This window comes from Manacus vitellinus, unplaced genomic scaffold (genome assembly GCF_001715985.3).
Source record: "Manacus vitellinus isolate BGI_N305 unplaced genomic scaffold, ASM171598v3 scaffold_41_pilon, whole genome shotgun sequence".
In the NCBI taxonomy this organism is placed as follows: Eukaryota; Metazoa; Chordata; class Aves; order Passeriformes; family Pipridae; genus Manacus; species Manacus vitellinus.
Window position 1 is genome coordinate 4,654,123 of NW_021940545.1, and position 14,243 is coordinate 4,668,365.

The 14,243-nt window shown below is 44.8% G+C and overlaps 1 protein-coding gene across 2 annotated transcripts in view; it reads right to left on the reverse strand.

The window, feature by feature from the left end:
• ARHGEF12 (Rho guanine nucleotide exchange factor 12) overlaps nt 1-14,243 on the reverse strand; it is a 73,481-nt gene that overhangs the window by 35,732 nt on the left and 23,506 nt on the right. The window contains exons 2-4 of one of the 2 annotated variants that reach the window (XM_018078627.2): nt 5,443-5,466; nt 4,607-4,695; nt 2,946-3,002 (exon numbers count right to left, since the gene is read on the reverse strand). In XM_018078627.2, the coding sequence (XP_017934116.1) occupies nt 2,946-3,002; nt 4,607-4,695; nt 5,443-5,466 (170 nt within the window). Of the gene's footprint in view, nt 1-2,945; nt 3,003-4,606; nt 4,702-5,442; nt 5,467-14,243 lie in introns of both variants that reach the window. The other variant, XM_018078626.2, reaches the window with a different exon arrangement.

Genomic DNA, 14,243 nt, shown 5'->3' on the forward strand with positions numbered 1-14,243 from the left:
AGTATTAAGTATCATGGGAGATCATGGCACTAATTAGTAAATTACAGCATATCTGAACCTACACTCAGTCTCTCTCCTGATCATCTAAATTTTGCTGAATATACAAAGATAATTGGACTTATGAAAGAAAATATCCCGCTCTGAGCTCATGCCACTATAAATTAACCTCTGTATATCAGACCAATTTCCCTGCCTCACCACTCTGCCCCCCAGAGCCACTCATGTACTTCAAGAAATTCTGCTCTCTTAATTAAAAATTTCAAGAGGTAAGAACAAACACACACACACAAAGCCACACCTCCTTTTCCTGTTGTCATTCCAGACTTCTCTATTATTCCCTTTCCAACGGCCAGTGAGAAAAATATCAGCCCAGCATTTCTACTTGTAGGTTTTGGAATAGTTTGGGCCCATCCAAAGCAAACAGCAGAGTTCTCCACACATTCCACAGAACCCGGGAAAAGCAGAGGGCAGAGACAAAAGGCAGGGCCAGGTCCAACCCAGCCAAGGCCACTGGAAAGGAAGGATGAGTGGAAACTGCTCCCACAGCTCCTGGCCAGGGGCAGAGCATCTGCAGGAAGCTCTGGGGGAAGTCAAAGCTGACGTTAGGAAGTCGGGTTTCTGTCGGCCACACATGGAAAGCCACGGACTGAGGGGGGAGAGCAAACAGGCAGCCACCCCATCCAACACACCAAATGTTTCCTGTCATGAACCCACGGCAGCTCCACAGCACCTCTGCTGTGCTGGGAGTGAGCAGCACTGGGAAAAGGAACTGCAGGCAGGGAGCTGGGAATGAGGAACCAGCATCCACCCAGGGAACCAGCATCCACCTGGCAGGGGAGAACTGCTCCTCACGGGGAGCATCAGCCCCAGATCCCTGCTGTTCCACCCCAAATCCCTGCTGTTCCACCCCAAATCCCTGCTGTTCCACCCCAAATCCCTGCTGTTCCAGCAGGTCATTTTTCTGCTCGCTCCCTCATTTCCCTGCTCATTCTCTCATCTTCCTGTTAGCTCCTTCATTTCCCTGCTCATTCCTCTGCTTCCCTGCCCATTCCTTCATTTCCCTGCTCAATCCCTCATTTCCCTGCTCATTCCTTCATTCCCTGCTCATTCCTTCATTCCCTGCTCATTCCTTCATTCCCTGCTCATTCCTTCATTCCCTGCTTATTCCCTCATTTCCCTCCTCACTCCCTCATTTCCCTGCTCATTCCCTCATTCCCTGCTCATTCCTTCATCTACCTGCTCATTCCCTCATCTACCTGCTCATTCCCTCACTTCCCTGCTCATTCCCTCATTTCCCTGCTCACTCCCTCATCTCCCTGCTCATTATCATTTTCACATTAAGAACAGGACACACCTCCCCTAAACTGCACCAGCTAAAGGGCTATTCCTTAGATTGGTTTAGAAAGAAATCTGCAGGGTTGGTGGTTTTGGGGTGTTTAGAGGTTCTTTTGCTTTTATTTTTTTACTGGATTTTTTTGTGGGTTACATTTTTTTTGCTTTTATTTTTAATTGGATTTTTTGGTGGTTAATTTTTTTTTTACTTTTATTTTTTAACCAGATTTTTTTTGTGGGTTAGACAGTTTTTCTGCTTTTATTTTTTACTGGGGTTTTTGGGGGGGTTCAGATTTTTTCTTTGCTATTATTTTTCAGTGTTCCACACAACCAGAGCCACGACAGCATCACTTAGCATTACTTTGGTGGTTTAAAAAGTTGGATCCCAGCCATGAACACCTGGTAGTTTTATTCCAGTGGAATGATAAAAGCTGATACTTGGAAGAGTCATTGCAAGTGCCCAAAAGCCCACAACAGGTTATGTAGCAGCAATTTTCTTAACAGATTAAAATCAGAAAGTGTCACAGACTGTTTTAAACATGAAGGGGGGGGGGGGAAAGGAGAGGGAAAGAAAGGAAACTCATGGCTGGAGTCAGGACATGCACCCTTAGGAACAGGAGATGCAGCAGCACTGGCCAGAGTCAGCCCGGCTCCAAGGGTCTTTACAAGCTGTAGGATCCAAAAAAACCCATTAAATTGTGAAAACTTAATGCTTTCTAGTTTCTAACAAATATCTTTGGAGGCTGGAAACTGGACAAGTCGTTAAATAGAGTCAGGATGGGGAGTGTCCCAGGCTGACACATCTGGGGGGAGCTGAAGGAGCAAAGGGGTCTGTCGAGGTGCAGTGACAACACCCTGATGTTTGGGGACACTGCCATCCCAAAGCAATGGTGACAACACCCCAATGTGTGGGGACACTGCCATCCCAAACCAATGGTGACAACACCCCAATGTGTGGGGACACTGCCATCCCAATGGTGCAGTGACAACACCCTGATTTGTGGGGACACTGCCATCCCAAACCAATGGGGCAGTGACAACACCCTGCTGTGTGGGGACACTGCCATCCCAAACCCTTTGTGAGATGCTATTTATTGCAGTGCACAAGCCCACACAGAGCAGTGATACACAGCCCAGGACTGCAAGGTCACTCACTCCCTCTGGAACAAAGAACTGGGCAAGTTCATCTTCTTACATTTGTTTTATTTCTTTACAGATACTCTGGGAAACGTGGGAAGGAACTGAGTGGAGATAACCTACAAATAATGCAAAAAGGACTGCATTGCTTGCTCTGACCTCCACAGCCAGAGCAAGACAGGCTTTCCTACAACCACACAACCCTTCTGGGGTCCAGCAGTGCCCCAAACCCCCTCCAGTGGCACGAGGGCCCGGGGTGGGTAACAGCAGAATATTCCAGGTGACAGCTTGCCAGGTTAGTTTTCCAGCCACTACAAAACTAGAAGCTGATACACTAAAGCAACACTTAAAAGTGGCCAGTTTGGCCAGTCCCTGCTGCAGAGCCAACCATGCAGATCATGGGAAGGGTGGGAAAAAGCCTGGGATGCACAGACAGAAAGCAGGAGCTGCCCAGGGATGAGGCTGCTTGAGCTTACCATATGTCTCGGATCTACTCTCCTCAGAACTAGACTTTGTCTTCTTGGAGGAGCTTTCTGCACGAGAGCAGGAGAGAAGGAGAGAGAGATATAGAAAATATGGAGACCAAACATGAGAAAAACAAAAAAAACAAAAAAAAAAATCCATGAAAAATAATAAAAAAAAAAAACCAAAACGCAGACTGATTTATTGGGTTAAATCGTGCAAAACACACAAATAAGATGGGAACAAAACACAGGTGGAACACTTGGAATAAGGGGTGAATAATGAAGGTACAGGTAACACCACACAGAATCTTGTTACAGGATTTAAGACACAATAAAAGATGTTTTCTGCAATAACTACAGGAAGGATTCTGGATAAAAACAGTCCAAGCACAGAAGCTCTGGTGTTGTTTAGCTCCAAAATAAGTGATCAACACAGGCACAGCAGTTCAGCATCCTGAATTCACCCCTTAAAAAGAAAATCCTTTTCTGAAGGCTGCAGTGCAGGTTCATCTGACCAGACCAGGGCACAAGCATCATAACAGTGGAGCCAGGTGACAGCTCTCAAAACTGGAGTGACTTTCATCAAATTAAGATTAGAGGATTCCTGAAGTTTGTTTCTGAAGAAAATAAATTCCTCCTCCCTTCAGAGCCCAGACCTCCCCCAACCTGAGATAATTTTACATTACCCACTTCCAAGGACTAAGGAAAAGAAGACAAAGCACTAATTCAGGTTTTCTCCCTTCCAGGATTTTTTAACTGGCATTTCAAGCCCATTTTCATTTATTTTGTGCACGCTGGGAAGGAGTCATGCAGCCAGTGACAGAAACCATTAACAGCCTGGTTTATAAACATCAGCTTCAAATGTCTTGTGCAAAAAAAAAAAACAACCCACATCCTACAAGTTGTACCATTCAAGTCTCCTGCCTTCCTTCCAGCAGCCCCAGGGACAGCACAATGCACAGACATGACAAATTCACATTGCAAGGGGCCAGGAGGCTCAGACAAGAGCCTGTCATGCATTTAATGAACACACACAGAGTCACTGGGTTAGGGTTTCAGGGAGAGGGAAGAATCCCTCATTTCCCAGACAGTTCTGGACAAGCTGCCCAAACTGACCCTAATTTAGCCTTTGGGAAGGTTAAAGAAAAATAAAATAGGGGAGCACATCCTTTTAAAAGAGATGTTGCTCTTAAAATGTAGCACGTTGGAAAGTACAAATTCACTTTGCAAGTGACAGAGAGGGATCAAAATCCACAAAGGCCCAAAAGAACCCCCCAAAACTTAAAACCCAAACAAGGGAACCCAGCCCTGGCTGAGCCTACAACATCCCCCAGTGTGACACTCAACTAAATCACAGCTAATTACAGCATTAATCCTGACAGTTCAGGCTGACTTTTCTGAAAAAGTGTGAGTTCCAACTGTTCCCTGAGCAGTTCTAACCATTTACTGCCACACCAGCCCAGGTTTATCATTTATTAGATGTGCGTGTTCAAAAGCGACGCCCCCAAAAAGCACAACCCGGCTCTGAAAACCCCCTCTGCTGGGGCATTAAAATTAGTTTTTTAAACCTAAAATAGTTTCTAAACCTCAAATAGGTTTCAAACCTGATTCCCCACAGTGCTTTTCGGATGGAAATGCTGGTTTTCACCTGGGTTTTTTTTTTAGGGCCGTACCTGTGGGATCGAAGTCGTGGGTGCTGCTGCAGCGCTCGACCTTCTGCTTCTTGTCAGCTGGAGACTCTCTGCTCAAAATGCTGCCGTGTCTGGGTCAGGGGGAAAGAAAAAAACAAAGAAAAAGCACAAATCCTCACCAAGCAGAGCACAGAGGAGCTGCTGGGGCTCCCAGAAATAACCTGAGCCGCTCAGGAGAAAATCGAGATTGAAACACGGGCGTTAAATTCGCTTAAAAAATTCATTCCCAGGCTGAATTGGAGTGGGAAAATGATCTCCCTTGGAGGCTTTGGGAGTGCATCCAAGGTTCTAGAAACAGCCTTGCTAACCTTCAGAATTAGTAACAGCAAGTGCATTCCCTTTATCGCTCAGTTTGAAAAGCAAAATAAAAATGAGGCTACGTAAAAGCAGATAAAACCTCCTGCAATCTGAACTCTGCCTCCTCCTCCAGCAAACCTTTGGTATCTTTGCATGCAAAAATTAAAGATTTAGAATATTCCTCCCCCCCCCCAGTAGATCATGTACCAACTCAAGTGTCCCTTTACCATCTCAAATCTCAGGTAAGATGAGCCTTCAGTGATGTGACAGAATGCAAATGTAACACTATGCCATGCACTTTAAGTTCACCACCAACTATCTTTTTGGCACCTTGTCCCCATCTGGACATTTAATTTCCTCACATCTGCAATGGGTACTGTGCTCTGGGTCAGCACACATCTTTATTTTTCCTTTTAAAAGCCTTCCTCACTCAAAAATGCTGCAGCATTATTTGCAATGAAGAGAAAAAGTCAAATTTCAGGAACTCAATAAACATAAAAAGTCAAATTTCAAGAACTCACCTCGTAGGTTTTTTGAGAGGAAACCTGAAATAAAGAAAAGAGCACAAGTTTAGTGAACTTTTGTTTCTCAGTATTATCCTTCATACCAACACTAATGCTTAAATACAAAGTTATTTTACACTTCTGTGATACCATCACAAGAAATCCAATCTTTTTTTCTTTTTTCTTCAGCCAATTATTAGTCCATTTAGTTAAGTAAAGATATGTTTAAGGTTTCAAACAGAATTAAGAACAGTCTGCTCTCAAATCCAGCAGCTCTTTTGTCCTCACTACACATCTTCCTCTCATAACAGTTAATTCCCTCCACTAAAAATTAACATTCCTTCATTTTTGTGCCCTAATAAAGGTCCAAACTAACTCAAAACTCTCCTTCCCAGTAACACAGCTCATGTTGAAATTTAACATCTCTATTGTCACAAAACTCTATGAACTTGCCATCCTTGAGACAAGTGCAAGAGAGTGAAGTTAACCTGAAATTATATCAACTATTCCACATGTTATTATATATACAGATAACAAAAGCAACAAACCCACAGCAACAAGGTGTACATGTATTTTTAAGTAAGGGAAACATGTGGCACTTATAAAATCAGGGTTTTTTTCCCTTGAATTACTGCAGAAAACGGACAGAACAAGGTATTTGCCATCCAGCTCGAGGCACCAACTTGTACTTGCACAAAGCAGAATTCTTTCTTTCTCAGAACCTTTTACAAGTTTAACTCCATTCCTACTTGTTTCATGTTTTTAGGTCCTTCAGCTACCAAGCAGTACATACATTTAGAGCCGTCTGTGAATATATAAAAACCCAGTAAGCCACTTTTTGTTCTAAATAAAGATCTACAGATGTTTTATAGCTGATAATTTTCATATATATATATAATAGTTATTCTTAATGCATTCTCCTATTTATAAAGGTTTTCCAAGTGCTGGGGTGAGGGTTAGAGGGAGGAGATTTAAGACAATACAATTTTAATACCACAAAGGTTACCAGGGCAATAAATGACAATTTATTATTATTATTATTATTATTTTAAGTTTAGCTTAATTTAAACAGACCAAATGGGTAAAGACCAATAGTCCCATGGTAGGTCTGTATTAAAAAAGACAACGTGAGGGCAGGACAGCCCCAAGGACACCAGCTCCAAACTCAGACTGAGCTGAAAGGTTGGGAGCTGCTCCAGCTCCCTCCTCATTACCTGAAAAACATAACTGGCTGCACAGAAGTGCTCAGCTTAATCCCTCTCCTGGAATAATAGCTGTGCCATTAAGTGTGGATCCACCCAAAACCCTGGCCAGCTCCCACATGCCAATCCCCTGTGCAAACATGCACTAATATGGCAACTCTGAGGCGAGCAGCTGATGACACATTAGGCGAGTGAAATTAAAATGTTGTCTGTCTGTTCCTGAAAATAATTAACACCCAGCAAGACACTCGCCATCTCTGAGATAACAGCATCAAAATTGGTGCAACTGCAGCTTCCAAATTAAGGGGGTAGGTGGGGCCTGCATTGCATAACCTATGGGCAAAGCAGCAGTTTGAGGGGTTAATTAATTAAAGACAAGAAGTGATGGTCCTCTTTCCTCCTGCCCCCCAAAAAGCTCTATTTTAATCTCAGAAGTCTGGGAAATCCACTCTGATTCACATCAAGCCTCTCCACCTGCAAAGCCAGATCTCTTTAGCATCCAGTCCTCCATTTACGAATTTTGGCCAGTAAAGAACAATTCTGTGCAAGACAGACAGCTTGGATCCCACAGAAAGAAAACACAAGTCACCTCAGGCCAATCCAGCCCTGCCTGCACAGCCAACAGATACAGCAGCAACCAAGTCTCTCCTTGAGAAAAGCAGAAAAGATAAAAACAAAAAAAAAAAAAATAAGGAGTCCAGGCAAAGGCAGCAAAAGATGCCTAAGATGAATTCCACCACGTTTTTTATCTAATTAAAAAAAATCCTAACACTGCTAGCCAAATATTTCAATGAAGCATTTAAGTGACAGTCCCTTCTCAGCCCCCAGAGCTGCAGGCTCTGCTCCTGCAGCAACACACGGGTCCTGGGCAGCACAAAGTGAGGTCCCTGTGGTTCTGGCTGCCTCAGAGCTCCTCATTATCTGCTCAAGGATGAAACACAAATGCCAATTTATTTAGAGGTCTAGAAGTTGGGTAGAACTTTTCTCTCAGGCCAGTGGTCAACTTTCACCTCAAAGTTGAAGGTTTTAGGGATGATCTTTCGTTGTGTAGTTCTCTTTCTATCAGAGATTCCATTGTTGGTCCTGCTGAACTTTTTCTGTAACGTTTTACAGCCTTTATTTCTTAATAATATCAGTTAGAGCAACTATAACCAGGTTTAATTCGGTCTCTTAGGCAGCTGTGACTTACAAGCAGCTAGTTTGCACTTTTGTTGACATTATGCACCCTGTTCTGTGATATCAAAACATTTTGAGAATGTTTGAATGTATTAATTAACAAATACGGGGATGTTGAAGATTCTGTACTCCTTATTTGAATAACATTGTCACAATAACTGCATATATGGGGATGTCGAAGATTCTATACTCGTCATTTGAGTAACAATTGTATTGCAAGTATTGTCACAATAATTGCATGTACGTGGACGTGTTTGAGAAACTAGTAACTTCAACAACTAATTAATTATCTAGGAAGGAAACCCTGAAGTTGTTGTACATAAACTGGGCGCTGAAATCATTGGAGTTTTTCCCGTTGCTCTGACGTTACCGGTGAACGTGAAGTTCCTGAGGAGTGGCAGCCAAAATCCTCCTGTTCCTAGCCCAAAACCGTGCTCACAGCTGGGCAGCACAAGAGGTCAGGAGCCAGCTGGCTCTGGAGGATCCCAGTGTCCTGGGAAGAGCCCCCAGCCCAGGCCCTGGGGCCGTGTCCCCCCAGCCCAGCGCCGGGAGCAGCTCCGGGAAGCTCCGGAGCCCCTTGGATGCCTGCCAGCTTCCTGCCTTTCTTTCTCCTCCAGAGCAGGGAGGGAGCAGGGACATGGTGGGGAAGCAGGGCAGGCAGCAGGTCAGCCCAGGCAGTGCAGGCTGGGAGAGCTCCTGGCTCTGCCCTGCACTTGCTTGGCTTCCCAGGTATCCCCTAAAACCAAGGGGATGGGCTCTGCCCAAGCCAGGCTGGAGGAGAAGCTCCCCAGCCCCCCCAGGAAAAACTCCTCTCCCGGCTCTGAAATCATTCCTGGGCACTGAGTTATGAAATCCCAGAAACTGGAGGTGGAAGAGTCAGCTGAGCTGAGGCTGCAGCGCTGATTCAAGGTCCTTGCTGGGCACACTCCATGCAACATTCCTCCTCTTTTCCCACTTTCCTGCCTCAACACCACCCGGAATTCCTTGATTTGCTGGAGACATCCCTCATTTCCATCCCTCATTTCCATCCCTCATTCCCACCCCTCATTCCCACCCCTCATTTCCCAAACGCTGTGTCACTCCAGCAAAGAGAGGAGGGGATGAAACACAATCAGAGAACACAGAGCAGCTCCCACGAGTTCAACCCAGCAACAATTTGTGTTTCAGCACCACTTATCTTCACTTGGAAATATGATTAAGCCTGAAAGCAACACTGAAAAAATCCCCTCACTGCATTAAGAGTGTTCAGCAGCACATATTACATATTTAATGCACTTCACCTCCTACTGTAAACAGCAGGGCAGAGCAGGGTGGGGTTAAACAGCTGGAGACTTAATTCCAAATGGAGCTGGCAAGTTTAGGCTCCACGATAAAAAAACCCCTGTAGACATTTTGTCTGATAACTGATGAACATCAGCACATTTTCAAACGAGTTGTTCCACTCTCCCAAATACCGGCAACAATTAAAAGCCAAGTCACATTTTGATTTTTTTTATTTTTTCCAAAGACTGGGTCAAATAATTTAAGCCATTTACACTCAGCAAATTACTAAAAGTATGCCTTCTTAGTCACGGTGCATTAGGAAAATCTATTTACTGTAAAGCCAAGTGAGGAAAATACACCTACAAGTAGTAACACAGTGGATTAAAAGTCATACTTCAAGTTAGCTCACACACACACACACAGGCCAGTGCCTAATAACCACCTTGAAGCCAAGCAGAAAAAGATAGTTTTAAGACCTAATGTGTCAAAACACAGCAGAGCAGGAAGGATTCCCAGCTTCCAACAGTACAAAGCATTCCATTCTAGCCCGGGAGGTTGAAAATATAGCTGACCATAAATAGCCCAGCATTCAGATAACCATGTTGGGGTTTTTTTCCTCCCCCTACTAAAATATTACCAGAATTCAAGTATCTGCTATCTGGAAAGCTGATCAAAGAGAAAAATATTTAGATTCAGGCAAGGGCCTCAACCTTGGAAATATTTATTCATGTGCCTAACTTTAGTCCCATTTCCTTCAGCAGGACTGCTCACATGCCTGAAACGAAGCTCGTGTGTGTTTGCAAGTAGAAATTACTACAACTTGTGCCCAGATGAGTAAGAAATATTGTGAAACCCATACAGGGGAGAACAGCCAGAAACTGCTTGCTTGACAGAACTAATCTTTAATTAGGAGATGAACGGTTGCAATGGAAGCTTCTGCTCTGCTTTATTAGTTTCATTTAAATAAGATGTTGCTTGTTAGAGAAAAACCCTCTGAATGAACTCTAAATTTGAAAGGAAAGCAGCAAACATCCCTGATCATGCCAAACTTGGGAGAGATGAGACATAGGACAGGTTTGTTACAGGTTTGCTCATCTGTGGTTTTTATATGCTTAGAAAGAGAAGCCCCCCCAATAAAACCACCAAACTTCTGGTTAAAATGACCTCATCCTACTCCAGGAGGTTTCCACCAAGTCATCAGTCAATGAGAAGCCTTTGGCCAGCACCAGCTCCATGGATTTTAGTGGAAAAGTGAATTTAACTGGTAGCTACAATCAGAATCCCAGAATGGCCTGGGTTGGAAGGGACCCTAAAGTTCATCTCATTCCACTCCCTGCCATGGGCAAGGACACCTTCCACTATCCCAGGTTGCTCCAAGATTCATCCAACCTGACCTGGAACACTTCCAGCAGTGGGTGTTCCAAGACTTCTGGAAGTCTGAGCTGGAGAGTTCATGTGCAACCAAACAGCTCCTGGAAAACTCCAGCTCTGTTCTTGAGTGACAGTCACAAACCACTGAACAATTCCATGACTATTCCTGGTGCATCCAGCTCATCTGGTACCTATTAAACTTCATTTTCAACACCCTGCACCGACAGCACTCAAGAGAAAAGCTACATCTGCCTAAATCTGGTAGGTTTAAGTGCCCTGAAAGTACAGTAAACATGGATGTTTCCAACACTGCTCTGCAGATAATTCCCATAATTTCACCTTGAAAGACACAGAATGAAAGAAAAACAAGGAAGGGAGTCTGTTTTCCCAGCTTGCAGATCCACCAGGGCAGCTTTCTGCAGGGCTTAAAAGCCCTGAGAAAGGTACTGTGGGAGAGTGGGGACGTGACCTGGGCTAAAGCAGCCCCAGGGTGACCTCAACGTGGAGCTAAAGGCACTTTTCTGTCCCAACAAAAAGGGGGAGCCTGCTCTGCACAGGGCAGTGGGTGAGCCAAAGGATCTGAGGAGAGAAGATCCAGGGAAACACGGATGCAGCAAGTGGGAAACTACTGGCAACCGAGGGCAAACACAGACAGCACTTCCCTGTAATTGCCTGCGCTGCCCACAAACTCCAGCTGGAACCACATCAGCAGGGCTGGGACAGCACTGCTCCAACACATCCAGCCCATTCAGCTCAGCATTAAACCACTTAAAGAGCAGCTTTATGCCCTGTCATCTTTTCCCTGTATCAAAGTACAGAAGCTCAGGAAACCACAGGGTGTTTTTTTTTCCTCCAAGAAAAAAAAAAACCAAACCAACCCACTGCAGACTGATGGCAACAGACTGGACACGAGGTGCAGGGAAACTCCAGGGACCCAAACAGGGAGGATTCCTGGGAGCTGGCAGAGCCTATGGACAGATCCTTAGGGACCCAAGGCAAGTGCACAAGGAGGCAAAAGGGAGCTGGGCATTAAAATGTCCACGTTATTTTCGTAGGAGTCCAAGGCAGCAACCCCAGCTGACGCAATGACTCATGGAGGAATCGTTCCTGGCATTGTTGCCTTTGATTGCTGACAGCTCCAGGAACAGGCCTGGTCGCTGCCTTCGGAGAAGGAACCCAGGAAATTCAGGGAAGTGACTGGACAGCCCATATAGCCAAGGTTGTCTCCCCCTCTAAACATTCCCAGCAGCTCCAGTGTGGGATGTGCACTAATAAACCACCAGCAAATACCTCCCACTCGATGCTAGATTGTTTGTCAGGCCACAAATGTCTCTCTCCACAAGCAGAACGCACTCTCCAATTTTCCTTTAAGAGGGAAAATGCAGAGTAGCCAATGCAGCCCATCCCCACACTTCCTGATGGATCAGCAGATGGATCAATGCAAGGGACTGGTGCCATGGCAACCAATGTGCTGAGCTAAGGACTTAAACTGGGTTAAGATAAATTTGATAAAAATCAAAGTCTGGAAGGCTGGCAAGTCCCTGTTGGGCTGGAAGATGGGAATGTCAGGGCTCTAAGAGGAAGGTTTTTCCACAGGGAAAGCATTCCACTGGTGCTAGTTAGAGCACCCACAGGATGTTTCCTCTTTGAGCTTTAAAAAATTAAATATCTATATATAATATAGAGTTCTCTTTCACTCTTGCTCTTAACCAGAGATTTATTCTAGGTGAAGGTTTCATCAAGAGGGGTGAAGAGAAGGCAGGATGAGAAGGGAGAAAAAAAAAAACCAGTTTAAAACTACGAAAGAGAAACAGAATGCAAAGATAAGTCTTCATCATAAAACGGGTAACAAGAACACGGAGATTTGCCTCCTGATGATATTTCCTGATATGGAATTTCCTGATGACACAGGTAGCATGTCCTGTAAAAATGACAAGGAGGGTGCTTTGAGTTTACTCCAGCCAGCTGCAGTTCCTTCCTTAGCACCCTTCCTGTAAAAATCTGAGCTGGGAAAGGTTTCTGTTTCTCCGTCAACAGCAACACTCGGAAAGGGCAGAAGAAAAGCACCTCCAGAGAAGTTTCCTCCACAGTTCACTCATTCACTCCCAGCCCAAGCAAGTGCCTCAGCTATTTTTCCATGACACAAGCACTTGGATTTTTCCAAGAGCTGATGTCAGGGCTTTTCATGGAGAAAGAACTGCATTTACAGGGCAGGCAAGGAAGGAGGGCTTCCCCAGCAGCCCATTCTCAATGTGGCCTTTGTGCTGCTCTGCTGCTCAAGCCAGGACCCTGCAAGAACTTTTAGTCCCCGCAGAAACTCTATAAAGGGGAGGGGACAGGGACATTTCCAGCAGCCAGGGCTGTTCTTCCACCCCTGACTGACTTCCAAGGCTCAGAAGCATCAGCTTTCCTTCTCCAGGCCCTGAAGTTACAGCCTGGTAAGACAAGGCCACTTATTGTTTAATATCTCTGCAGCAGGGTGGGAGCAGCCAAACAAATGAAAACGGGGAGGGGGGCACTGGAGAGAACATAAATAAACCATGTCTGCTTAATGCTGCCTTTAGATTCAGCCTAAAAGCAAGAGTTGAGTAACAGGGATGAGGGTTTGGCCCCAGAGCAGGTACAAACTCTGCTCAGAAACTCGTGGAGAACAGAGGTTGCCAAATCCCAGGTGATTTCCTACTGGTTTCCCGACACAAATTACTGAATCTCAGACTTTCCACCTCTGGGGGGGAAGGAAAATTGCAATGGAAAAAAAACTGAATTAAACACCAGAAATACTGAAAATGTCCAAATATTCTTCTCTAATGCTATCATATCAGAAATTTAAGCAAAACCAGTGCCCAGCAGAGAAGAAACGTCCTTGTTCTTGTTCCTTTCCTGCAGGATTTTACTGCGTGACCCATTTAACAGAAGTGACCAGGTACAGCAGAAAGGTCAGGCTTGTGATTTCAGAAGTTATGACCCAGTTTCTCCCTTCCTTATTTATTTTGAAGCACGCCATAGACAAATATTCCCAGGCCTAGAGAGCTCAAGCTTCCCTGAAGCCAGAAAAGGCAGCTGAAAGATGCAGTTTGGCCTTACTAGAAGAGCCCTAAAATAGCCCTTTTCTCCACATTTTCCTCTCATCTTGAAGGAGAGGGGGGGAAAGGGGGTTGAACACGTCTGTTGTGATTCCTTCCTCCAGCTTTCACTTCTGAAAACCACTTTAAACCCCTCTGCCTGCAGACTGGGAGAAGCAAACCGAGCACCGAGGGCTTCTTGCACAGACAGGGCGTGGAGTCCAAATTAACCTGCCCTCCCTAAACTGGAGCTAATTACGGGGAAATGAAATGTTTGCTTTGCTTGCCAATAACTGCAATTCCGAGCTGGCTCGGTGGCAGCAGCTCCCTCCCCACCAGCACTCCTCCTACACGGCGTCTGGAACAGCTTTCCAGTGAAATGCTCAGAAAAAAAAAAAGAATAATAAAAAAAAAGAATAAAAATAAAAAAAAAAAAATAAAAAAAAAAAAAAAGAAAGAAAAAAAAATCAAAGCAACCAGACAATTTTCTTCTCCTCAAGCTCAAGCCATGGAGTGCCACGGGATTTGCTTTCACCTGACACACACAAACACACACACAGGGCTGGGGATCACTCGTGTTGCCCCAGCGTGTCCTTCTTGCATTTCATTAGGCACAAAGCCTAGTTCCTTATTAATGCCATACCCAGCTTGTGGTTGTTATGAACCAGCAGCAAGACTAGTGGGGAAACAGTCCTTAAAAACAGCAAAAGACAGCAATTAGAAAGGGAGGAGGGGAAAAACACAC